A 24884-nucleotide genomic window follows, 5' to 3' on the forward strand; every position below is an offset into this window, starting at 1 on the left:
GACGCTCAATGACTGAGCCACCCAGGCGCCCCTGGTTTAGGATTTTAAAAAGTTTTTATAAAAGATCTGACAGCTCTGATGTAATTTGGGGGGAATTACCTTTTATGGATATTCGGTGACCTTTACAAACATCCATGGCCCCCAAAATAATAAAAAAATCAATTAAAACAAAACTGAAGTGGTTGTAATTAAAATTAATCAAAGTTCCTGACCTATTCCTGATAAGAAGTAAGCTTAGGTTTAATTTTTAAAAAGAATTCATGAAGAGAAAGGTTATAATTGAAGAGCTACTCTTAAGGGAAAAAAAAGAGTGGATGACACTATTAAGATGGTAAGGCAGGAAAAAAAAAAGATGGTAAGGCAGAGTTTATTTAGGACAATCCAGATAGTTATAGGAACGCCTGCAATGGGATTTTACCGTGGGGGAGAGAGAGGAGGCTCAACTCATAATACAGCATGGGCAAGTGGAAATAGATAGCCCAGGAGCAGAGTAGGGGTCAGTGAATGGAAAATTACTAAGAGCAAAGAACAAGGTTGTTTTGACTAAACCCACCTAACAGGATTCTTGCTGAAAAGAGCCCAGGGTGATCAGACTTCACCCCGGGGGTGGTGGAGGATAGGAACCTAAATACATATTGAAGATGATCAGATATTGAGGGGTGTATGGGGGGGAGTGTTTTGGTCAAACTGACTTAGGGTTCTTGCTAAAACTGGATTTTACAAGAAAATGCAGAGATGAGCCTAGGAGGTTTAGCAGCATGGCTAATGTTTGGTCAAGCAAAGAATCTTTGTCACTACCTCAAGTATATCCAGTCACATTTCTCCTAAGAGCTTTCCAGGGCTTTCTGTCCCCAGCACCCGGTCTAGAGGAGTCTAGTTAACGGTCTACAGGCAATTCTGCAAAGCCTGAAGGCCTAGAGGAGGTACAAGGCTCGGGCCTGCAAAGTCTTACACTTGATGATTTCCCCTGTAGGCAGACATGAGTACGGACTGCCGCTGGAGAGGACTGAGCACCCCCCGCAGCCAGGCTCCTTCCAGGCTCCGTCCTCGTGTCCACCCCCCACAAGCAAGGGAGAGGCCTGGGCCACGAGGGTTGCCCCTTTGCGGTCGGAAGCGCACAGCCCACGCACTTGCACCGCACAGCGCGTCACCTCGGAGCACCGGAGAAACGCGAGTAGGGCTATGCGGGTTGTTTACGCGAACAGGGAGGGGCGTGAAGGGATGTCCAGAGACGCGGACAGCGCCGGGCTCAATCGGAGGCCTCCTTTGCCCCACCTGGCCGGCTGAAAGACTACCCAGAAAGGGCGTGGAAAGGAGTGGGAGGAAAGGGGAAGCGGGTCACGAGTCAGAGCGGCCGAAGTGGGGAGGATGCCACCGGCGGCAACTCGCGGCCGCCGGGCTCCGGTTGGACGGGGTTGAGCGGAGTCTCAGGCTTGCGGAGCGGCGCGCCGACCTGCCGCGCCCCCTGCAGCTGCGGAGACCCGGCGCCCCCGCCCCGCTGACGCTGCCCCCGAGCCGCAGGTGAGTCGAGCCCGGCGCCGCCCCGAGCATCATGTGTCGTGGGAGCGGCGCCGGCGGCGTGCGGGGAGGGACGGCGATGGGGCGAGCCGTCGTTGACACAAGCGGGCGGATCAGGCCCCCGGACGTCGGCGCCATGGAAGGGACACAGGTGGGAGCCGGGTGCGAGCTGCAGCGGTTCGGCACGGCGCGCGCTCCGCCGCCCGCGCAAGGTCAGTGGCGGCTGGTGGCGGCTGGTGGCGGCCGGGGCTCGGGCGGGGGCCCCGCGGGGTGGGTGGGCGCTCGGGCTGGGGTGGCCCGCACCTCTGCCGCGCAACCCCGCCCGGACCGTCGCCCACCCGGAAGCCTGGGGCAGGGACCCCCAGAGCAGAGAGCCACCTGCGGCAGAGTCTCGCCCTGGAAGGCCCGGGCGGGGGCTCAGAGACGGTCCTGAAGTTGCTCAGCCAGCCTCTCTGGACGCGAGTGGCCTTTATTAGAGGCGGGGGCGGGGAGTCGATGGAAATGGGGGCCAGAGCCAGGGTCCCTGGACTGGGCGAAGGCGGCCTCCAGCCAGGCCCCGCGGTGGAAGTTGCCCGCGGCGCGGAGGCCGGGGAGGGGGCGCGGCGGCCGGCGGGCTCTCGGGAGAGCCGCTGCACCTCCTCCCCGCCCCGGACCGCAGCGCTTCGCGCGGTCGGTCCCGACGCCGGTGAAACGAGGAGGGAGGCAGGGAAGGAAGGAAAGAAAGGAGTTTCGTGTCTGGTGAAGTGAGAAAGCGCTTCTGAAGAAATTAGGTTGTGTTACTTTATCAACTGTGAGGTTTTTCTAAATATACATATTCCCTGGTTTTCTCTAACTTTCTGCAGCTCAGTCCAGTAAAGCCTCTCGTCGCCGTGAATAAGTAACCTGTGTGTGTCAGTCTGTAGATTCTAAGAGCGCGCCTAGTCCCTCGGATGGACTCTCCCGACCCGCGTCTCCGCCTACCGTGCATCCCGCGCACAGCTCCGGGGCTGTGTGAAGGGTGGTTGGCACTCCCTCAGCGGCTAGGGGTCCGGACACTTTGCTGTTTTTAAAGTGCACCCCCCGGACGCCTGGGTGGCTAGTCGGTTAAGCGTCTGCCTTCGGCTCAGGTCATGATCCCGGCGTCCTGGGATCGAGTCCCGCATCGGGCTCCCTGCTCCGCGGGAAGCCTGCTTCTCCCTCTGCCTCTGCAGCTCCCCCTGCTCATGCTCGCTCTCTCTCTGACAAATAAATAAATAAAATCTTTAAAAAAAAAAATACGGTGCACCCTTCCAAGGGCCTCTGTGACTTGGTAAAGCTAAGCGCTTGCAGTGTAGTGGTCAGTCCTTGTGAATGAAATGCCTTGCTTCGGGGACAACTTGATGCCATGTGCTGAATAAATTAATTGTGGTTGGCTCATTTTCTCTTTGTTCCTGTGGGTTACTGTTACACGGCGTGTGTTGTTTGTTTAAAGTTTACTTTTCCCTGTTCAAAATAGAAAGGGCTTAATGTGTCCTCAAATCTGTAATTCACCAACATGCCCTCAAATCTGTAATTCACCAACATGTTTTGTTATTACCAGCTTCATTACTGTTGTTAGTATTCATGTGCCAGTTTTGATTAACATAAAATCACCTTCATTTTACATCCCATAGATAATGTCTCTTTAAACGCTCGTTTTTGAAGAAGGAAATAAAATGTTCTTGAATGAAAATCCTAAGGGATTAATAACTTTTTTTCTCTCCCTTATGTCTTTACCTGAGAGTTTCTGTACTCATACTTTGACAGGGATTTTAAGACATAAGAACCATACCTGAAGGAGTTCTATCATAATTATTTCACTTTGAAGATACTGCATATGCTATTTTTATGCCATTGGAAATACGTTTCATGCTTTACTGACTCAGCACTATCCTTGTTAGTCTTTTCATTAATCAATATTGTAAAAACTTTCCCCATAGCTAGTTTTTATAGCCAATATCTATTACTTGGAGATGTCGGATTTGCTAAGAATGTTTGAATCAGAACCAAATGTGGGATTCTATACTTGAAAAGCAGGGTGATACCTAAACAGCGACTTGCTAGATGTTGTATTACTATAGTTTGATTCCCTCCTACCCCCACCTTGACTTCTGAGTAGAGAAGTCACTGTAAAAATATCACTACAGAGCCAGCCTTTCTAGTCTACATGGAAGCACTCTACTCTCCCATGTGGTTTGGGGTTTCCATAGTATTAATGAATCTGAGTGAAAATCCAAGAGAAGTCCCCACTTCTGGAGTGACATCTTAGTCAGTTTGGAAAAGCTGACTACAAAGACAATAAAACTAGCCCCATCCTTTTCAAAGAGACAAAAGAAATAATAGATCCGATGTACTTTGAAAAGCAAAATGTACTACATAAATATAAGGCCTCCAATAAAAATCAAATACAAGTGATGTGGCTGATTGGGATTTGGACTTAAATTGAGCTTCTGTGTTCCCCTTGGTAGAACAGTTAAGTTTCCTGAGCTTCTGGTTAAAAGTGCAGCTGCCCCTTAAGAATCTTGGTGCCTGTTTAGGAAGCTGCCCTGGCTGCTGGGGCTGCAGGGAGAGTGAAGCTGTTTGCTCAGTGTTGAACCCTATGCAAGGGCTTTATTTGCATTTTTATTTAATCAGAATCATATGAGGATAGGTATTGTTATTACCAATTTGTAGAAGAAAAAACTGAGGCTCAGAGAGGCTGAGTGACTTGCCTAGGGTTACAGAGGTGTCAAGTCATAGAACCAGGATTAGACACCAAACCCGGCCTTAGTTCTCTACATTACACCTTGATACCTTTAACTCAGTGGTTTTAAACTTATTTTGATAATCTGATAAAACTTTATCACTGCAGGGAAAGTGGCCATATTTTCATGTATATAAAATTTTGCTTCTAATTCCAGGGTCCAACCTACCTTCTAAAACCCTTCCATAAGCTTTCAGGTCACCCTGCTCTAACTATATCTGTTACTGAATGAGGCAGAGAGTGTATACATTACTGTCTATATGTGCATATAATCCTTACTAATAGAAGCAGCCCATGAATTCAGTAACTTTCAACTGGGTGAAAATTTACTTAGTAACTGAAACAAAAAGAAACATGACATGTTACATTCTAGTTGATTCTGTAAACACCTAAAGTGCAGTTTAGAACAATGGTGCTTACTTGAAACCAGATCTTTTGTTTGGGCTTCTTCAACTATCCTACTATCGCGAAGAATATGGATTTGTGCCTTTAGTTACAGAATGGAAACAGTCTTTTTTTCCCTCTCCCCAGAGATGGCAAATCCTGTGGTTGTTATAAGTAGCTGCAGCTCTCAGGAAGAGGAAAATCGCTGCACTTTTAACCAGCATACCTCGCCCTCTGAGGAGCTTCTGTTAGAAGACCAGATGAGGCGAAAACTCAAATTTTTTTTCATGAATCCCTGTGAGAAGTTCTGGGCTCGAGGCAGAAAACCATGGAAGCTTGCCATACAAATTCTAAAAATTGCGATGGTGACGATACAGGTAAGCATCTCAAATCATGAGTTTAATGAGGCCTCTTTTAGTAACAGGAGGAGTAAGGACAGTGGTTTTTTCTAACTTTGAACTGTATGTATGATGGAGAACGATAAATAAGGAAACATACAATCTTAAACTCCTCTCCCTTCAATATTTGTGAAAGAAGACTGGGTTTTTTTCCCCCCCTTACTTTTTTTCCTTCTCATCTTTCATTAAATTACAATTTTAGTCACATAATGGAATCAGTTTTTAGGAAAAGAAAATTTTAATATTGGGTTTGTAATAGAGAAGCTGAAGGTTTCTAAATCAGCTGTGAAAACTAGCTGTTGCCCTACCAGAGGATTATTTTCCTTCCTAGTTTCCTAGGAATTTCTCTCTCTTCAGAAACTTCAAGGGTTTTCTGTTAAGGCAAGTGCTTGGATTCTCATAGCCCTGCAGTGGAAAAATGTGGAGGTAGCTAAAAAGGAGTGGCATAGGTAGTGAAATACGGGACTTCATTTTAGGAGAGTTTGAATCTCATGTCCTTGACTTTGTTGACATTTCTTGGGGAAATCATATTTTGCAATTCTTTATATATAGTGATTATGATTTATTCTTGTGAAGATATATTTTCCTACTGGTGAGAGTAATTATCCCCATTTCACAGATGAGAATATTGAGGCTTAGTGAGGTAAAATAATCTGTCATAGTCAGGAAACTAGAAGAGTGGAGCTGAGATTCAACTCAGATTTTATTCTAAGACCTGTGTTCTTAATTACTCCTAAATGTTTTAGGGAGCTCATTTAACCATCCTCTGTTTCCTAGGGTGGTTAAGAGGAAAAGTGACCAATGATTTAAGATGTTAAGCCTGTTAGTAATAAGCATATAAAAGGCATTCTTAAAAGGAACTGAGGGGTTGTTTTGTTTTGTTTTGTTTAAGATTTTATTTTTAAGTAATCTCTGTACTCAATGTGGGATGAGAACTCACAACCCTCAGCTCTTTGGCTGAGCCAGCCAGGCTCCATCTGAGGATTTTTCTTTTCTTCTTCTTCTTCTTTTTTAGATTTATTTATTTATTTATTTATTTATTTGAGAGAGATTGGGGTGGGGGGTGAAGAGGAGCAGAAAGAGAGAGAGAGAATCTTAAGCAGACTCACCGCCAAGCACGGAGCCCAACAGAGGCCTCGATCCCACGACCCTAAGATCATGACCTGAGCTGAAACCAAGAGTCTATCGCTCAACCAAGTGAGCCACCCAGGTCTCCCAGAGGGTTTTTCTTAATTGTGATGTTTCCTTAACCTGTATTAGAGCAACCAAGCAAATATTACATGAAGACTCTGTAACCAAGCAAAACAGGGTGCCTGGGTGACAGATCCCCTCTTCTCAGGGGAAAGTAGTTCATTTGGAGATTTTGTGTCTGCAGCGGCAAAAGAAAGACAGGTCTGATGATAGGCACCCTACTAAGTGTTCCCTTTCCCCAAGGCCTGGTACAGTCTCTGAGTTACAGGGATTTTCTCTCTGCCATGGGTACACCCTTGAGGGCAGGGACTGTTGTTTCTGCATTGCCTCCTTGGGACCCAGCTCGGTGCTGGCATGTGGGGGGTACTCATTTGTAATTGGTCTTTAGGAATTCTCTGGAGGCTTTTCAGTCATCTGCTTCATTATATGTAAAATCCCTGGAATATCAAGCTGTCTTCTTCTTGGGATTTAAATAGGACACTTGGCTTAAACAGGCTCTTTGGAAATAAAAGTCCAGTTAGATGGAGAGCACTGGCATGTGTGGGGTGCAGGGCATACATCACAAGGAGAGGTGAGAAAAGGAAAGATTTGCATGCTCAATTTTTCCCCAGTAAGACCCTGTACTACTTTGTGTAGCTTGATAGGGTGGCTAGAGCTTGGATTATTTCTGTTAGACCTGGGTTCAGATTTTGACTATACACTTGGTAGTGATGTGTTGAAAAAATTATTTAACTTCTCTGGGCCTTTATGTACCCATCTCTAAAATGGGTATGTTAGGAACTGTACTGTGGGATTAGTATGCAGGAAGTTCCTGGTATGGCACATAGGTGCTCAGTGCTGTTTCCCTTTTCCATATAAAATACACCCTGTTTCACTGTGAGATCCAAGTCAGAGTGTATGTTCTAAACTTACAGTGTGTGTGTGCGTCTATGTGTGTGTGTGAGAGAGAGTGAGGGCAAGAGAGAGAGAGAGAGAGAAGGTGAGAGCAAGAGAGAAAGAGAAAGAGCAAGAGAGCAAGAGATTGAGATGGTTTCAGAGGGAAGAGAAGGTGAAAGAGACACCTGGAGTGAAGTTTCAGGTATGATTGAAAGAGCTTACGTTAAAATGACAGCAGCAAAGGTAAACAACTTTTTGTGCGTGAATAACTGAGTTTCATGTAAAACTCTGGGGTCAGTCCTGCATGAATAGTAAGGATATATTATGTTAATATTCTTTAATTTAGAGATCAGTTGAAAGGATGTTTTTTATGTTTGGTCTTATTGTCACAGTTTTGATAATTAAACTGACAATTAACTATAGTCATTTGATTGGAGGCTTAGACTTATTTAAGGAACTTCTTATATTGCCTTGTACACCTGCTTCAAAGCCTTCTTGATGTCCTGCACAATTCATTTTAAAATCTACTTGCCATTTAAGCCCCTGCACCATCTGCCTCCAGTTTTTCTGCCGACATTTTTTTCTTGCTGTTCCTTCAGTTGGATTGTGCTGGGATCTTCAGTGTTTCCGCCGCGCCCCCCCCCCCCCCCCACCGCCCGCCAAAGTACTAAGTTGCACTCTACCTTATAAGCCTTTTTCCTGTGCTCCTCAAATGTCCCCACCCAAGTTATGCACATGCTTCCAGGAGTTTCTATCATTATTTCATTCTTAAGGAAACCTTCCCATTTCTTTAGCCAGTGTGACCTTGCTTCTCTAAACTCCTAAAGGAGGACTTCTCTGAAAGTGGTGGTGGGGGCAATGATGTAAGTAAGATCATACATGAAAATGTGCAAAGCCACTTTCTTTTCATTTTAAAACTAGAAGCTCACTTTATCTTTAAGGCCAGATTAATTTACAGCTACCAAAAGTTTAATATATATTGAATATATTCAGGACAAATTAGACTTGAATAGATAAATTGATTGTTATATGGAGACCTTTTATTCCCTTGCTTTTTCAACCCCTTTTTTTCCCTTCTTTTAAGCTGGTCTTTTTTGGGCTAAGTAACCAGATGGTCGTAGCTTTCAAGGAAGAGAACACTATAGCATTCAAACACCTCTTCTTAAAAGGATATATGGACCGAATGGATGACACATACGCAGTGTACACACAAAGTGATGTATACGATCAGATCACCTTTGCAGTGAACCAGGTAAATCCAAGTATGTGTGTTCTTACTTGGGAGAAAGAACAGACTGGGAAATTGTTAGCAATGTACATAATAGAAGCTGACATTCCACTGTAGAAGGGTGAACATTTTTGTGATGATATGTATAAATGATACGTATAAAACCATTTTAAAATTATTTTTTCAAAAAATTACCATCGAACTTCCACGAAACACGAAATTGAGAAAAGGTTTGGTTTAGTAACAAAGAGACAGAAACTTTGGGCGCCTGGGTGGCTCAGTTGGTTAAGCAACTGCCTTCGGCTCAGGTCATGATCCTGGAGTCCTGGGATCGAGTCCCGCATCGGGCTCCCTGCTCAGCAAGGAGCCTGCTTCTCCCTCTGACCCTGCCCCCTCTCATGTACTCTCTCTCATTCTCACTCTCTCAAATGAATAAATAAATTAAAAAAAAAAAAAGAGAGAGACAGAAACTTTAAAGAATTAATTAAAAGAATCAGAGGGCGCCTGGGTGGCTCAGTTGATTAGGTGACTGCCTTCGGCTCAGGTCATGATCCCGGAGTCCCAGGATCGAGACCCGCATCGGGCTCTCTGCTCAGCAGGAAGCCTGCTTCTCCCTCTCCCGCTCCCCATTTGTGTTCCCTCTCTCGCTGTGTCTTTCTCTGTCAAATAAATAAATAAAATCTTAAAAAAAAAAAAAAGAATCAGAGCTAAGGGTTGGCATGAGTACCTCAGAGATTTAAAATTATTAACCATGGCCCTGGTTGTAAGTAGTCATTAAGTCTTCAGAGTTTATACGTTCAGGGGCCCTTAACAAATAATGAGAATATTAACTTTGCAGAGCATATATAGCAACTAAGACCTGAAAGCTCGTTTAAAAAATAAGTAAGGCCTTTATGTCATACATGACAATGCTTTTATTGTAACATTGATTAACTGCCCCCCGAAAGTAAAAATTACTATAGTGCAATTATGGTTCTTAATTATCTAGAGACAATCTATGTACAGTGAGGTAGTAAAGTGCTAGGATGACATATGTGTTTATGGCATCAAGGCTTTCTGTTAACCCTTGGACTGTGTAAATTGGTCAGAAATCTACAGTGATGGAAGTAAGCTGCGTAAGTTACTAAACAGAATTATGGATCTGTGTGAAAAATTCCTCTGTCAAAGCAGAGCTGCAGAGGCAAGTGAGGACAGATGCCCAGTCTGATTAAAGCCCTCAGAGGCCACAGCCACTTGGGGGCCCCATCGGTCAGTCCCATAGGTCACCTGCCTTCCAGCCCTAGTCCCACACACCCCATTCCTGTCCTAGAGTCCTCTGACTCAAGCTCCAGGGCTTCCCTTAGTTGGACACAGTCCTACCACTTGCCCCTGACCTAGCTCTTGCACAGACCTCCACGACGAGTCTTATTAGGACAGCAAGGAAGTTTGGCCAGAGCCTATCTTATAATGTTAGCAGGTTACCTGCAGCCCTGCACCTTGGATCTTCTATGTTTCAAAATCTTACAGAGTTCAAGACACACAAGTTTCTGTGGTCAGGAGGCTCAGATCTTTAGGTAATTCCTGGGAGGATGGCTTCACAAATAGTGGGCGCTCAGAGGGCTACAGGATCCCATACTTGTATGACTCTAGCTCATGGCCCCTGCTTGTCTTTCCAGCTCTATTTCCCATCACACACCATTGCAGGCACACTGGTCTGTTTGGGACCTCACCACACTCAAGATCTTTTACCTTTGTTTTCATTTAAGGGACTGTTTACCTCTTACACCCTCCCACCCCCAATATAAAACTACCAGTTTGGCTCAGAGTAGCTTTAGCAAGGCTTAATCCACTTACTTCCTTGAATAGAGAACAAAAACCTCAAAACCGAGTATCTCCACTGTTATACTATTTGCTCCCTACACGTAGGACATAATGCTACTTAACAACTTATGCAGCTTCTTTTTTTTTTTTTTTAAGATTTTATTTATTTATTTGACAGAGAGAGACAGCGAGAGAGGGAACACAAGCAGGGGGAGTGGGAGAGGGAGAAGCAGGCTTCCTGCGGAGCAGGGAGCCCGATTCGGGGCTGGATCCCAGGACCCTGGGATCATGACCTGAGCCCAAGGCAGACGCTTAATGACCAGCCACCCAGGCGCCCCTGCAGCTTCTTTTTATTACCGTAGATTTCCAGCCCCTTTCCCCAGTCCCGGTGCTAACAGAGTTTAGTGCTGTAATTACATACCCTGTCCTAGCGGTTTACCATCTCACTGTGAATAGATTAGCTCTAGTAATGAAGAGCAACTATTACATTTTAATAATTTTTTGACCTTATCATAAATTTGACAAATATCTGAGTACCTACTCTATGCCTACTACTGTTTTAAGTGCTGGGGTTAGAGCAGTGGCCTTGATAAATTCCTTGCCCTGTGGAATTTATATTCTAATGGAGGAGATGGATTTTAACAAGTTTAACCAAAATCATTTGGTTTCAGGTAGTGATGAGTGCTAAGAAGTTAACACTTAAGTTAACATAAGAGCATTAACAGTTGCCTCAGGGTGGTCAAAAAAGGCCTCTCTGAGGACTTGCAGTCTAGGAAAGAATATTCCAGGCTGAAGGAGTAGCAACACAGCGAAGGCTCTCAAAGCCAGAAAACATTTAGTATATTTGAAGAATGAAGGAGGTGGGTATGGCTGGGCTAGGTCTGGTCTCTCAGGCCTTTATAGGCCCTGGAAAGAAGCTTTGAAACATTCTGAGAGAGACTGGAATCCATCGGAGGGCTTTCAGTAGGGGAGAGACTATAATATACATTAGCAAAGGTTAATATTTATTCCCTCAAATATTTAGTATCTGTTGTGTATCAGATACTGTTTTTTTTTAAAGATTTATTTATTTATTTGAGAGAGAGAGAGAGAGTGAGGGGGGAGGGGCAGAGGGAGAGGTAGACACAGACTCCCCACTGAACAGGGAGCCCGACGCAGGGCTCAATCCCAGGACCCCTAGATCATGATCTGAGCCAAAATTAAGAGTCAGATACTCAACCAACTGAGTCACACAGGTACCCCTCAGATATTGTTTTTGGTGCATGGATACTACAGTGAACAAATAGACAAAGTTGAGGAAGTCATATTCTAAAAGGGAGAGATAAGCATTAAGTAAATAAATAAGGATATCATTTGTCAGTTGGTTATAAGTATACAAAAGTATATAAAACAACAACAACAGGCAGAGTGAATGAATGGAATGAATGGAGGTGGTCAGGAGAGGCCTCTCTGATAAATGACAGGTGGGCAGGGCAGACCAGAGTATGGGAAGGCAGTCTGTAGCTGGTTCAGGGAGGAGCCCTTCAGGGAGAAGGGAGGGCATGAACAGAGCACAGAATAGATTTGTGTTTTGGGTATCGCTGTCCTAAGGGCATTACATGCATTAATTCACTTATTCCTGTAACAGTCCCCTTAGTTCTATATGGGGACTGGGCTGTGGTGAGAGGCAGATGGCCAGCAGGAAGACCACTGAAGAGATTCAGTTTGGCAGGGGGAGAGATGAGGTGGTATGGACAAGGGTGAGAGCATTGAAGGCGATGAGAGGCAGCAGATTTGGGATATAATCTGATAGTAATGCATGGCTTTCTGAGGGACCAGAAGTGAAGTATGAGAGAAAGAGGCTAAAGGACCATTTCTAAGTTGTGGCTTCTACGCGAAGCTGAGTGGCTTATGGAGTCACTGATTGAGAAGGGCATTTTCACGGAAGGAGTTGGTTTTTCTATTTGCACATTTATGTTTGAGATACGTCTTAGACACCAGAGGTGTCATGAGGGCAGACTGCTACCCATGTATGGAATTCAATGGAGAGGTCAGGAGATATAAATTTGGAAGTCATCAGCATATAGATAGTGTTTCAACATGGGACTGGTTGAGATCACTTATGGAGAGAATGCAGCTGAAGAAATCAAGGACTGAATCCAAGGATACTCTGAGACGTAGAGGTTGGCAAGAGCAGAATTCAGCAAAGGAGACTGAGGTGGAGAGCCTGTGTCTCAGAAGTCAAGTGAAGGAAGTATTCTGTGAAAGGGAAAGCACTCAGCTGCATCAAACACCGTCGGCAGACTAAGTTAAATGAGAACTGAGTACCATGTATCAGATCTGGTAAAATGCTGCTCTTGGTGGCCTGGACGAGGCCCAGTTCAGCATTCATCCCATAGGCTCAGATTATAAATGATTTATTTCATTTAATTTAGGCATGTTTCACACGCACTGTTTAGTAGGATTATTTAGCTCTGTGTCCATCCCCCTAAATTGTTAATTCCAGGGGACGGACACCATATCACTCTCTTTGTATCACTAATTGTGCCAAACAGCATTGTTCATAGTAAGCTCTGAAGCACGTTTTTCTTCTACAGAAATCCATTCAGAGTTTATTTATTTTTTTAAGATTTTATTTATCTGACAGAGAGAGACACAGCGAGAGAGGGAACACAAGCAGGGGGAGTGGGAGAGGGAGAAGCAGGCCTCCTGCTGAGCAGGGAGCCCGATGCGGGGCTCGATCCCAGGACCCTGGGATCATGACCTGAGCCGAAGGCAGCGCTTAACGACTGAGCCACCCAGGCGCCCTCATTCAGAGTTTAAATTGATGATTATTCCAAAGTACCATGAGATCCTCATTTGTAAAATTACATTTTATTTTATTTATAGGACTCCCTAGGACGAGGGAATATTGCCGTGAAAGTGACTAACCTGTATTCTTGCAGTGATAAAGATGCAACAGTTTTGTTTGTTTTTTGAAAAAGTTTTGCAAGTTAGCTTGGAACAATTGTATCCCCCTTCCTATATTACAACAGCAAAGCAGAACTCTGACCTTAATAAGAAATGGTTCAGAGATAAAGTTTGTATTCACACTGAATGCGAAAAATCAATTCCTGCGCTTAGTTCTTTAAAGAAGGAAGGATCACAGAGTTGATGTGCTGTAAGTCTTTAATTTTGTAGACAAGGAACCAGAGGCTCAGGAAATTTGTGACTTGCCCACACTCACAGAAATGAGACTGGAGCCCAGAACTCTAATTTGGGAGTGCTTTCTGAAGGCTACTGTCCTGGTGCACAGTAGCATGTCATGTGCTCTGCATATCGACGTGAACGTGAACGGCAGCGTCTCCACCCAGAAAGCAGGTTAGAACCTGCCCGTTTCATAGGCAGGGTGGGTAGGCAATCATGTCTTCATTTTTGTCTGGCTGGTGTTCCCATTCTGTTTCTCTTTTCGGTTTGAAGTACTTGCAGCTCCGCAACACGTCGGTTGGGAATCATGCTTACGAGAACAAGGGCATGGAGCAGTCTGCTCTGGCCATCTGTCAGCACTTCTACAGGCAAGGAAGCATCTATCCTGGAAATGATACCTTTGACATTGATCCAGAAATCGAAACTGGTGAGGTTCTTCAAGAAACTGGAGCTTCCATTTTTCTTTTAACTCCTTGATTTATCCTTAAAATCAGTAATTTCATCTCTGAAGATGTTCATTTGGTCTGTGCTATTAGGTCATAGTAAGAATATTTGTGGGAGTTATTATGTGTCAGGTACTGTCCCAAGCCCTTTACTGTAACTCATGATTTTTAAAAACAACAGCAAGAACAAACCAATAAGGCAAGATATATTATTTTTTTTAAAGATTTTATTTATTTATTTGAGAGAGAGAGAATGAGGGACAGAGAGCATGAGAGGGAGGAGGGTCAGAGGGAGAAGCAGACTCCCCGCTGAGCAGGGAGCCCGATGCGGGACTCGAACCCGGGACTCCAGGATCATGACCTGAGCCAAAGGCAGTCGCCTAACCAACTGAGCCACCCAGGCGCCCCAAGAGTCTGATGCTTAAACTCACCCAGGTGCCCCAAGGCAAGATATATTATTATCCTCAATTTAGAGAAGACTAAAGTATGGCTCAGAGAGTTCAGTGATATGGTCCAGATGGAGCTGGTAAGAGGTAGTGCTGAAATTTGATCCAGGCTATCTGTGCTCTGAGCTACATTCTTAGCCTCTATATTCCAATTCCTCTTGCATTGGATAAGCCAGTTATATAAACTTATACTATCCTTATAAAACATTGTACTTGCAAAGTCATCATGTATATAAAACTCCCTCCCCTCAACTGCACTTCTCTACTTAGTATCTTTGATGGTGGGTTTTAGGGAGGAACCAGAACCAGGAATTAGAATAGAATGGCTTATTATTATTATTATTTTATTTTTATTTATTTATTTTTTTAAGTAGGCTCCATGCCCAGAGTGGAGCCCAGTGCAGGGCTTGAACTCACAACCCTGAGATCAAGATCTGAGCTGAAATCAAGGGTTGGTCACTTAACCAACTAAACCACCCAGGTGCCCTTGAGTGGCTTATTCTTATTAGCAAAGTTCTATTTACAATGTGTACCTAAAATACTAACTTAAGTCTTTGAGTTAAAAATTAAGTATCCGGATACTTTTAACAATAGTCACTGGGACGGTTTTTGGAGAGGGATAGTCAAGGATTACAGTACAGATTAGTGAAATCTCCTAAAATGCTGTCTTCCTTTTTTTTTTTTAATTTTAAAATAAAATAGTATTTTAAAAAATAGATCCTTTAAATTTAGAAAATTTTATCTTAGGTACTGTAAGTGCTTCACACTTATGCTTAGGATACAAAAAAGGGAGAAGGGATGCAAAGTTTAGGCTCACAAAGGCAGGAAGGAAGAGAACATTCTATAGGAGACTAATGAGACAGAGTTCAGGTTCAGGTCTCCTACCCTTCACTCACTCCAGAAATGTAGCCACTTGCATCTTAAAAACAAATGACTCATTGTAACCAAGCAATATTGACCTTTAGCTTTTTAATCTTAATTCAGAAGAACGGTAGAATCTGAATATCTAGTCTTAAATATATTATCCTTCCAAGATGCAGTTCACTTATTTATTTTAGGCAATATACATAATGTTTTGTTCCTTTCTATGGCAGAATGTTTCTTCGTAGAGCCAGACGAACCTTTTCACATCGGAACAGTGGAAGGAAATAAATTCAACTTAACGCTGGACTTTCATAGGTGAGGGAAGCAGTTGGGAGTGTACCTTGTGTGTCTGGGTGTGTATGTTTTCACTGCACTAAAGCCTCCTCTGTTTCCTAGACTCCTAACTGTGGAGCTGCAGTTTAAACTGAAGGCCATTAATCTGCAGACCATTCGTCATCACGAGCTCCCTGACTGTTACGACTTTACTCTGACTGTAAGCGTGGGCTGGGCTGAATTTTGTCCCTGGCTGAAGAAAAATTGTTTGATTTCGTTACATGTTTCATCTACCCCTATTAAAGCGTGGTCAGATATATAGGATGTTTCCACTTGAATGTGCCCAGGGGAAACATTGGTACAGCTGGCTCTGTTTTGTTACGGTAACTTGTTTACTTGTTAATTATCTATCCTCTGTACCTCAGTGGAAGTCCTGTGAGGGCGGGGACCTTGCCTCCAGTATTCGGACCAGTGCCTGGCACAGGGGAGGTGTTCAATACAAAAGTAGCAGAGAGCTTGTAGGTCCTCTGTAGTTGGCTCATACCAGTCTGTGGCTCTCTGCTTACGGTCATTGCCAGGGGTTCTGGCTGCTGAGGCTCCTCACTGTAGATGTGTGCAGCCTTTGGGTTATTGCTCACAGTGCCTTTCTTGGGCCACCTCCGGATGCTCTGGTTCCTCCCCCTTCAGCCCACCCTGCCACATCTCTGTTCTCTACATTCCAGTTGCAAAAGGAGCTATTAATGCTCTCTAGATAGCACAAGGTGCCTCCCATGTGAGCTCATCAGCCCGTGAGGCTCAGGGTCAGTAATCCAGTGCTGTGTGGGGCATACGTGGAACAGCATTTGATACAACTCGCCTTCACACAGTCCAGATTGCTGTTACTTCAGCAGCAGTTTGTACCAGAGCTCTGTCCTTGATATTCAACTAATGGGCTATGAGAAATCAAGTTTTCAGAGGTTGAGGTTAAAAAAATTTCCAAATATAGTGTAATTAAGAATTATGCGTATTATTTAACAGGAAAAAGCACTAATACTATATAAGACTATTTTGTGTTAGGCTACAAATTTTGATCCTAATATTAACTGGGAAGTTACGAATTTTCAATATTACTTGACTTTTTTTTTAAAAATTGAGCTATTAGGGGCACCTGGGTGACTCAGTCGTTAAGCGTCTGCCTTTGGCTCAGGTCATGATCCCAGGGTCCTGGGATCGAGCCCCGCATTGGGCTCCCTGCTCGGTGGGAAGCCTGCTTCTCCCTCTCCCACTCCCCCTGCTTGTGTTCCCTCTCTCACTGTGTCTCTCTCTGTCAAATAAATAAATAAAATCTTAAAAAAAAAATAAAAAAAAATAAAAAATTGAGCTATTATCCAGTCTTGTCTCTTCTCCCTCCTTTCCCTTACCACCCCCTGCACCACTCTCGAACTGAGAAGTGGCACTTTTCAGAAGTTTTATAATCCTCAAGGCTCAGCTCAACTGACACCGTCTTCCTGGACCCTCTTTGTGATGCTTCAGTTAGGAACACATTCTGTGCTCTGAACTCCAGGGTTTTATTTTTGGTTTTGTTTTTATATTTTAATGGGCTCACCCACCTTCTCTTTTGTTTTAGGATTTTCTAGGCTTTTGTCATCAACTCTGCTAGACTGAAAGCTGCTTGAAGGCAGGGATCATTTTATTAATCTTTGCATCCCTCAAAGAACATAGTAGGTGACTCAAATATTTGTGGAATGAATAAATGAAACATTTGTAAACTGCAGACCCTTTCCCATGACTCAGTACAGTGGTGAGAGCAAACTGGCCCGTTAGCCACAGGTGGATGTTCTGTTTTTCCTGTTACTGCAGATTTGACCCAACTATGCCTGTGCCTTGTGGATTTAACGGTGTGTCTCACAGAACTGTAGTGGAACTGATGCCCTACAGGGTAGTTTATTTTTTTATTTTTTATTTTTTTAAAATATTTTATTTATTTATTTGACAGACAGAGAGAGAGAGAGAGAGAGAGCCCAAGCAGAGGGAGTAACAGGCAGAGGGAAAGAGAGAAGCAGGCTCCCGGCCAAGCAGGGAGCCCGATGTGGGGCTCGATCCCAGGACCCTGGGATCATGACCTGAGCTGAAGGCAGACGCCCAACCAACTGAGCCACCCAGGCGCCCCAACAGGCTAGTTTAATAATAAACACAATTAGTGCAACTTTATGGTTATAAGTAAACATGAACTGGGGCCATATATGCCTGATTTAAAATGCAAGGGTTTTGGAATCAGGCAAGCCTAGATTTGAATTCCAGCTCACCAGTTAGTAGCTTGTAACTTTAGGTAAAATACTTAATTGGTTTGAATTCCAGTTTTCTCATTTATAAAACAGAATTAATGCCCATCTACCTAACAAAGTTGTTGTCAAGACACCTGTCTATCTAATATACTTCATGTATATGAGATATAAAGCAGATATTTGACTCATGCAACAACTGTTTATGAAACCTTCCTGTGTGTGCCTATCATTTGGATTTATAATGTAAAATAGTACATTAACATTCATCCATAGCAATTTAATATATTCTTGCATCATGTATTTTGAAGCTCTTTATTAGGTGTACAAACATCTAGGATTCTTGTGTTCACTTGAGGAACTGACTCTTACATCATTAAGAAATGGCACTTTTTACCCCAATATATATCCTTTGCTCTAAAATCTACTTTGTTTGATCTTAATATAACCACTCCAGCTTTTATTTATTTATTTATTTTTAAGATTTTATTTATTTATTTGACAGAGAGAGAGAGAGACAATGAGAGAGGGAACACAAGCAGGGGGAGTGGGAGAGGGAGAAGATCGCAGGGACCCTGGGATCGGGACCTGAGCCGAAGTCAAACGCTTAACGACTGAGCCACCCAGGCGCCTCTCCAGCTTTCTTTTAATTAGTGTTAGTATGGTATATCTTTTTCCATCCTTTTGATATTAACCTATTTGTATCTCATGTTTAAAGTAGGTTTCTTATTAGGCAGCATAGAGTTAAGTCTTGTTTTTTTACCCAACCTCATAATCTGTACCTTTTAATTGGGGTGCTTAGACCATTTAAATGACATGTGATTATTAATATAGTTTCTCTCTTTTCCTGCCTGAATCGAGTATTTTTTGGATACTATTTTAGCTCATTTGTTAGCTTATTAGCTATAACTTTTTATTGTATTATTTTTAGGGTTTACAGTACACATATTTAAATTATTATCACCTGCCTTCAAGTGATATTACACGGCTGCATGTAGAGCACAGGAATCTTGTAACAATCTATTTCTGTGTCTCCTACCTTGGCTTTTATGTTGTTGTTGTCACACAGTTTACTTCCAGATGTGTTACAAACTATATAATGCACTGTTAGCAGTTTTTATTTAAACAATTATCTTTTAAAGCAATTTAAATAATAAGAAAAAAAGTATATTGGCCCATGAAGTAACCATTTCCAGCACGCTTCATTCTTTAGTATAGCTCTAGGCTTTCATCTGGGATCGTTTTCCTTCCATCTGAAGGGCTTCCTTTAACATTTTTTTTTTTAAGATTATTTATTTATTTATTTATTTGAGAGAGAGAATGAGATAGAGAGAGAGAGCATGAGAGGGGGGAGGGTCAGAGAGAGAGGCAGACTCCCTGATGAGCAGGGAGCCCGATGTGGGACTCGATCCAGGGACTCGATCCAGGGACTCCGGGATCATGACCTGAGCCGAAGGCAGTCGCTTAACCAACTGAGCCACCCAGGCGCCCTCCTTTAACATTTTTTATAGTGCAGGTCTGCTGAGAGACTTTTATATGCCTAAAAAAGTATTTATTCCTTCTTCATTTTTATTTTATTTTTTAAGTAAAGATTTTATTTATCCATTTGAGAGAGAGACAGAGCACAAGCAGGGGGAGTGGCAGGCAGAGGGAGAGGGAGAAGCAGGCTCCCCATGGAGCAAGGAGCCCGGCGCAGTGCTCAATCCCAGGATCCTGGGATCATGACCCAAGCTGGAGGCAGATGCCCAACCGACTGAGCCACCCAGGTGCCCCTCCATCTTCATTTTTTTTTTTTAAAGATTTTATTTATTTGACAGAGAGAGACACAGCGAGAGAGGGAACACAAGCAGGGGGAGTGGGAGAAGGAGAAGCAGGCTCCCTGTGGAGCAGGGAGCCTGATGCGGGGCTTGATCCTAGGACCCCGGGATCATGACCTGAGCCGAAGGCAGATGCTTAACGACTGAGCCACCCAGGTGCCCCCCTCCATCTTCATTTTTAAAGATGGTTTCACTGGGTATAGAGTTCTCGGTTGACTGTTTCTCCCCCAGGACTTTAAAGATGTTGTTGCTCTTCTAGCTTGCATTGCTCTGATGAGAAATGTGCTGTGGTCTTCATCTTTGTTCCTCTGCAGGGGATGTATTCCCTCCTCCCTCTTGCTGCTTTTCAATTGTTCTCTTTATCTCTTTGATTATGATATGCCTTAGTGTAATTTTCTTCAAGTTTCTTGTGTTTAAGGTTTATTAAGCATTGATTCTGTGGGTTTATAATTTCCATTATATTTGACATTTATTAAACGTCACTTCTTCAAATAGTTTTGTCTCTTCTCCTTCCTCCCCCTTCAGGATTCTAATTCCATGTATATTTGGTCACTTGAAGTTGTCTCATAGCTCGCTAATGTTTTGTGTTTTTGTTTTATTTTCCAATCTTTCTTCTCTGTGTTTCATTTTGGAAGTTTCTATTGCTCTACCTTCGAATTCACTAATCTTTTTTCTGTGCTATCTAATCTGTTCTTAATCCTATCCATTATTTTTTCTTCTTTGTTTAAAGAATTCAACTTCTTCAAGCCCGACTGAGATGTGATTGACATTGAGCCAAAGTATATTTACTCAGCAGATACTTAGTGAGCACCTACTATTTATAAGGCCCGGACACCGTCTGTGTGGGAAAAGCATGGGTTCTCCTCGGCAAAGATTTCTGACTCATTCAAATAATATGAAGCATCTTTCCTTTGTGAGGCCATGGACTGGGTCCTCCAGTGGATGTGGAGATGTGCAGACACTGACAACACTTTTAGCTGCTTGTCAAGGAAAGAAGCTTACAGTCCAACATGAGGAGAAACAAAGTGACCAGACTCACTAAATTTCTTTGAAATCTTATATCTGCAGGGATGTCTAGTTACCCCTCATGAAGAAGCTTCAATAAAATTCATTTAAATGGCAGATGTTTTTTTTCTTTTTGAGAGAGAGAGAGAAAGAGCACAAGCAGGGGGAGCAGCTGAGGGAGAGGGAGAAGCAGACTCCCTGCTGAGTGGGGAGCCCGATGTGAGTATTGATCCCAGGACCCTAGGATCATGACCTGAGCTGAAGGCAGACACCTTGACTGATGGAGCCACCCAGGCACCCCTAAAGAGCAGACTTTTGAAAGAATGTTTTCTCTTTAAGACTTGAGCGAGGAGGCACTAAAAGCAAACCAAACAAAACCACGGCTGATTTCCGTGCTTTCCCCGTCCCTGCATGGGGCAAGTGGAGAGAGCTAGAAAGGGAAGACAGGATTATGGAAGGTGTTCTGGTGTGGCTTTGTCCTGCTTGGTGCCTGGTGTCTGAAATGGTGATCCTTGCAGCAAAACATGGCTGTCGACTCCCTGTTACCACATCCTTTTTTATACATATGGTACTAGAGTGACTAAGAAATCTAGGCCCAGAATGAAAATCAGAAAAGCTCCACCTGAAGTGTTTCAGGCCTGAGATAATTAACCTCTGTGTTAGTAAGAATTGCCACAGCATTAACAAACTATCCCCAGCTGAGTCCCGGGGAGGGGGGGAAGGCACACTTGTACCAGCTCTTGTTCATATCAAGAGGGCATCTAGAGATACTTAGAGTGGGAAGGAGAGAGATCTCTTGTTTTATAAATTGTCCAGGGCTGGGGCGCCTGGGTGGCTCAGTCGTTAAGCGACTGCCTTCAGCTCAGGTCATGATCCTGGAGTCCTGGGATCGAGTCCCGCATCGGGCTCCCCGCTGAGCCGGGAGCCTGCTTCTCCCTCTGACCCTCTCCCCCGCTCATGCTGTTTCTCTCTCTCTCTCAAATAAATAAATAAATAAAATCATTTAAAAAAAAATTGTCCAGGGCTGGAATACTGTCCTAGAAATATAGGGTTTTAGAGACTAAAAGGTCTCGACAGAAGATCTTGTCCAACTTTCTCATTTCACATAGAAATAAAGGGCGCTTCCCAAAGTTAAACAGAGCTAGCATCAACTCGGGGAGGAGAGTCTAGAATGAGAATCTGGGTGGATATCCTGTTACCTTGGAAGATCTGTTTCCTAATTAATGCCTAGAGACATCTTGGCTTCAAGAACTATCGGTGTGTTTTGACCCTTTTCCTGTTCTTCACAGATAACACTTGACAATAAGGCCCATAGTGGAAGAATTAAGATAAGTTTAGATAATGACATTTCCATCAGAGAATGTAAAGACTGGCATGTATCCGGATCAAGTAAGTGGTGAATTTTACTAGTTTTCAAAATGGTTATTAAATAAAATAAAAGGGTTATTAAATTACTGGGATGTGTGGAGCATCAAATGAAAGAATCAGAGCATTCCCAAGTTCCTAATTCTCTGCAAATAGATCAACTCATTGTGGGTGTCTGATGTTCCAGGCAACGCATAAGTTATTAGTAATTGAAATGACTTTTGCTGACCTCTACGTGTGCCCTCACTAGCCCAGTTCCTACCAAAAAATGCACATGATCCCCCAGGAAAAATAATCACATATGCCCAAACTAATATTTTTTGAGTGTTTACTGCATAAGGACTTCCACCTACAATTTAGTAGTTTTAAAATATCCTTGAGATAGGCAGCATCCCTATTTACACAAAGAAACTAAGGCTTAGAAGTGAATCTTGGTGCCTGTGATCATACAGCCATGGAGAGGTCAGGTAGGATTGGACCCTGAAGCATCCCGCACGTTATATTTATATTCAGGGATGAAGAAAGGGTACATTCTTAGAAATATGGACATAAATTCAGGTATAGACTAAGTATGATTGAGAATTTGGGGGCTGAACTAGAGAAAATTGACTGGAAAAGAATTGATCTTTCTCATTTTTTAGGCCCTTTGGTATGCTGTGCTGGATTAGGTCAGAGGTTCTTAGATTCTGGTGAGCCTAAGAATCACCCCAGGTCCCTGCTTAGATGCAGGTTCCCCAGCTCCCTGCAAGGCAGTCAGCAGGTCTGGGGTGAGGCCTAGGAACGTGCAGGTCATCCTTATTCATGCCATACTTGGAAAATCATTGCTTTAGGGCTTCCTACTGGTTGATTCACACAGTTCAGAAGTGGTAATGAGATATTAAGGATAAATGAAATTTCTTCATTCTAGCGTTCTTTTCATTATGAGGTAACTTCAAATATTTAAGGCTTGTGAATCACAAATTTTATTTTGTCATCTGTAAACACTACTTCTCCACACACTTTGGAATAGAGAAAATGAGAGCATATGAAAGTACCTGGCACGCAGGCTTTCTCTCAAATGTTTGTTTCTTAGTTTTTAGGTTTTTCTAAAGTAGATGCAGACATTTTGGTAACAATTAGATGTCCCTTGGCTAATATTAATAGGATGCTTCATTACAGAACTTTGAACTACAGAACTATAGTGTTAAGTGCTTGTCTTTTTATCAGTGGGGAGCAGTCTACCTTGTCAAATAAAGACAGGCTCTGTAGCACAGCATATGAGGGCTGAGACCTCTGCTCACCTCTCTTCACCTGACTCCACTCATGCTGGCTGACTCTGTGCTTGCAGTTTTCCAGAATCTCTGCGTGGGTGGCTCTGTCTTATCACCCAGGTCTCACCTGAGACCTGCTGCCCCTTACTGTGCCGCATAAACGAGCCTCTTCTCCCCATGCCCCCACACCAGTCTCTCTCATTTCGAACAGTGGTTCTTGAACTTCTCTGCCAGCTGAGAGAGCTTGTGAAAATGCCGTTTCTGATTCAGTGGGTCTAGGGTAGGGCTGGAAGGTGTGCATGTCCACCAGTTCCCAAGGGATGCCAAGAACCACTCATACGCAGTGACAGATGCCGGACACAGACTGCAAAGGTTTGAATCCTGACTCTGCCATGGACTGGCTATGTAGCCTTGGGCAAGTTTCTGTGACCTCCTTGTGCTGCATTTTCTCACCTGCCAAGTGGGGATAATCACAGCCCCCTGGTTGGGGTTGCTGTGAGGATCAAATGAGTTAATACGTATAAAGTGCTCAGGACTGTGTGTGGCATAGCAATACCTGTTAGCTATTATGCTCATTTTCTTCATATCACTTACTCCTGTCTGCAAGTATTTTGTTCATTTACTTGTTTACTTCCCTGTGTGTCACACTGAGTAGAATAGAAATTCCCCAAGTCGGGGGCCCATCTTGGTCACCACTTGTATGCTCAGCATCTAGAGAAACACCTGACACATAGTGGGTTCTTAACAAGTGTTTTACATCCAGATAGTATATTTTAATAGGATGTGCAGGAAGGCTAACTGTATTAAGAACAAAAGACCACAGGCTGATAATTAAAGATCTGTTATTGATGGCTGTAGTAATTTTTAAAAGAAGGACTTTTAACTTTTTTAAATACTCATGTGAAGGACACTTACCAGGGCCTTTTCTCTCTGTTGTCTTTGCAGAAAGAATGTCTGAATGTTCTAAATTATTCTAAAAAGCAGTGTAATGGGTTCAGATAAAATTTGAAAATGCTTCTGAAGGATGCAAAAAGACCTGAATCAGTGGAAAGGCACATCATATTCTTTTGGACAAGAGATTCTACATTACATATATTCCAGTTCTCCCTAAATTAATTTATACATTTAATTTATAAATTTTAATTTAAATTATAAATCCCCCCCCCAAAATTACCAGTAGGATTTTTACTGGAATTTAACAGTCTGACTCTAAAGAATATATGGAAAAATAAACAAGCAAGAATAGCCAACAAAAGTTCCAAAAAAGAGTAATGAGAAGTGTTTGCCTTAGGCATTAAAATACACTCAAACATCAAAAGGGTAAGAGATGGTTCTTGAATACATACAGTTAATTTGGAACTGATAAAGATGGCATTTCAAATCACTGAGAATAAGATTTGCTCTTTTGATTGGCAAAAACAAAAGATTATTAATTTCCAATGGTGGACAAGATGTGGAGGTATGTGTAAGTATGTAAACTGGCGTGATCTTTTTGGAGGGCAATTTCTTAGGATTTCTTTTTAGAACTATGTATATACCCTACCCCAACAATTCCATCTCTAGATATTCATTTGCCTAAAGAATCACTTGCACCTGTGCACAGAGAGGACAGATTACAATCAGAGTGTCCTCATAAATCTTATACATCTATCCTGTGGTATGCAATGCAGCAGTTAAGCAGGTAACACTTTTTCCTTCCAGTTCAGAAAAACACTCACTACATGATGATCTTTGATGCCTTTGTTATTCTGACAAGCTTGGCCTCACTAATCCTGTGCCTTCGATCTGTGATTAGAGGACTTCAGCTTCAGCAGGTAGGGCTTGCTGCTTTCTAGGAATGCTACGGACACTGTGATCAAC

At 43.1% G+C, this 24884-nt stretch overlaps 1 protein-coding gene across 3 annotated transcripts in view; it reads left to right on the top strand.

Moving 5' to 3' along the window:
- Window positions 1–1274: 1274 nt before the first annotated feature.
- Window positions 1275–24884, top strand: part of MCOLN3 (mucolipin TRP cation channel 3) — a 29677-nt gene continuing 6067 nt past the window's right edge. Inside the window, exons 1-8 of one of the 3 annotated variants that reach the window (XM_064588913.1) lie at window positions 1277–1730; window positions 4790–5019; window positions 8192–8359; window positions 13574–13727; window positions 15284–15368; window positions 15450–15546; window positions 21699–21798; window positions 24726–24838. In XM_064588913.1, the coding sequence (XP_064444983.1) occupies window positions 1553–1730; window positions 4790–5019; window positions 8192–8359; window positions 13574–13727; window positions 15284–15368; window positions 15450–15546; window positions 21699–21798; window positions 24726–24838 (1125 nt within the window). In that variant the 5' untranslated portion in view covers window positions 1277–1552. Of the gene's footprint in view, window positions 1731–4789; window positions 5020–8191; window positions 8360–13573; window positions 13728–15283; window positions 15369–15449; window positions 15547–21698; window positions 21799–24725; window positions 24839–24884 lie in introns of all 3 variants that reach the window. The other 2 variants (XM_064588914.1, XM_045895394.3) reach the window with 2 other exon arrangements.

This window comes from Mirounga angustirostris, unplaced genomic scaffold (genome assembly GCF_029215605.1).
Source record: "Mirounga angustirostris isolate CCGP_5_RB_7025 unplaced genomic scaffold, mMirAng1.0.hap1 SCAF_4, whole genome shotgun sequence".
NCBI classification, from domain to species: domain Eukaryota; kingdom Metazoa; phylum Chordata; class Mammalia; order Carnivora; family Phocidae; genus Mirounga; species Mirounga angustirostris.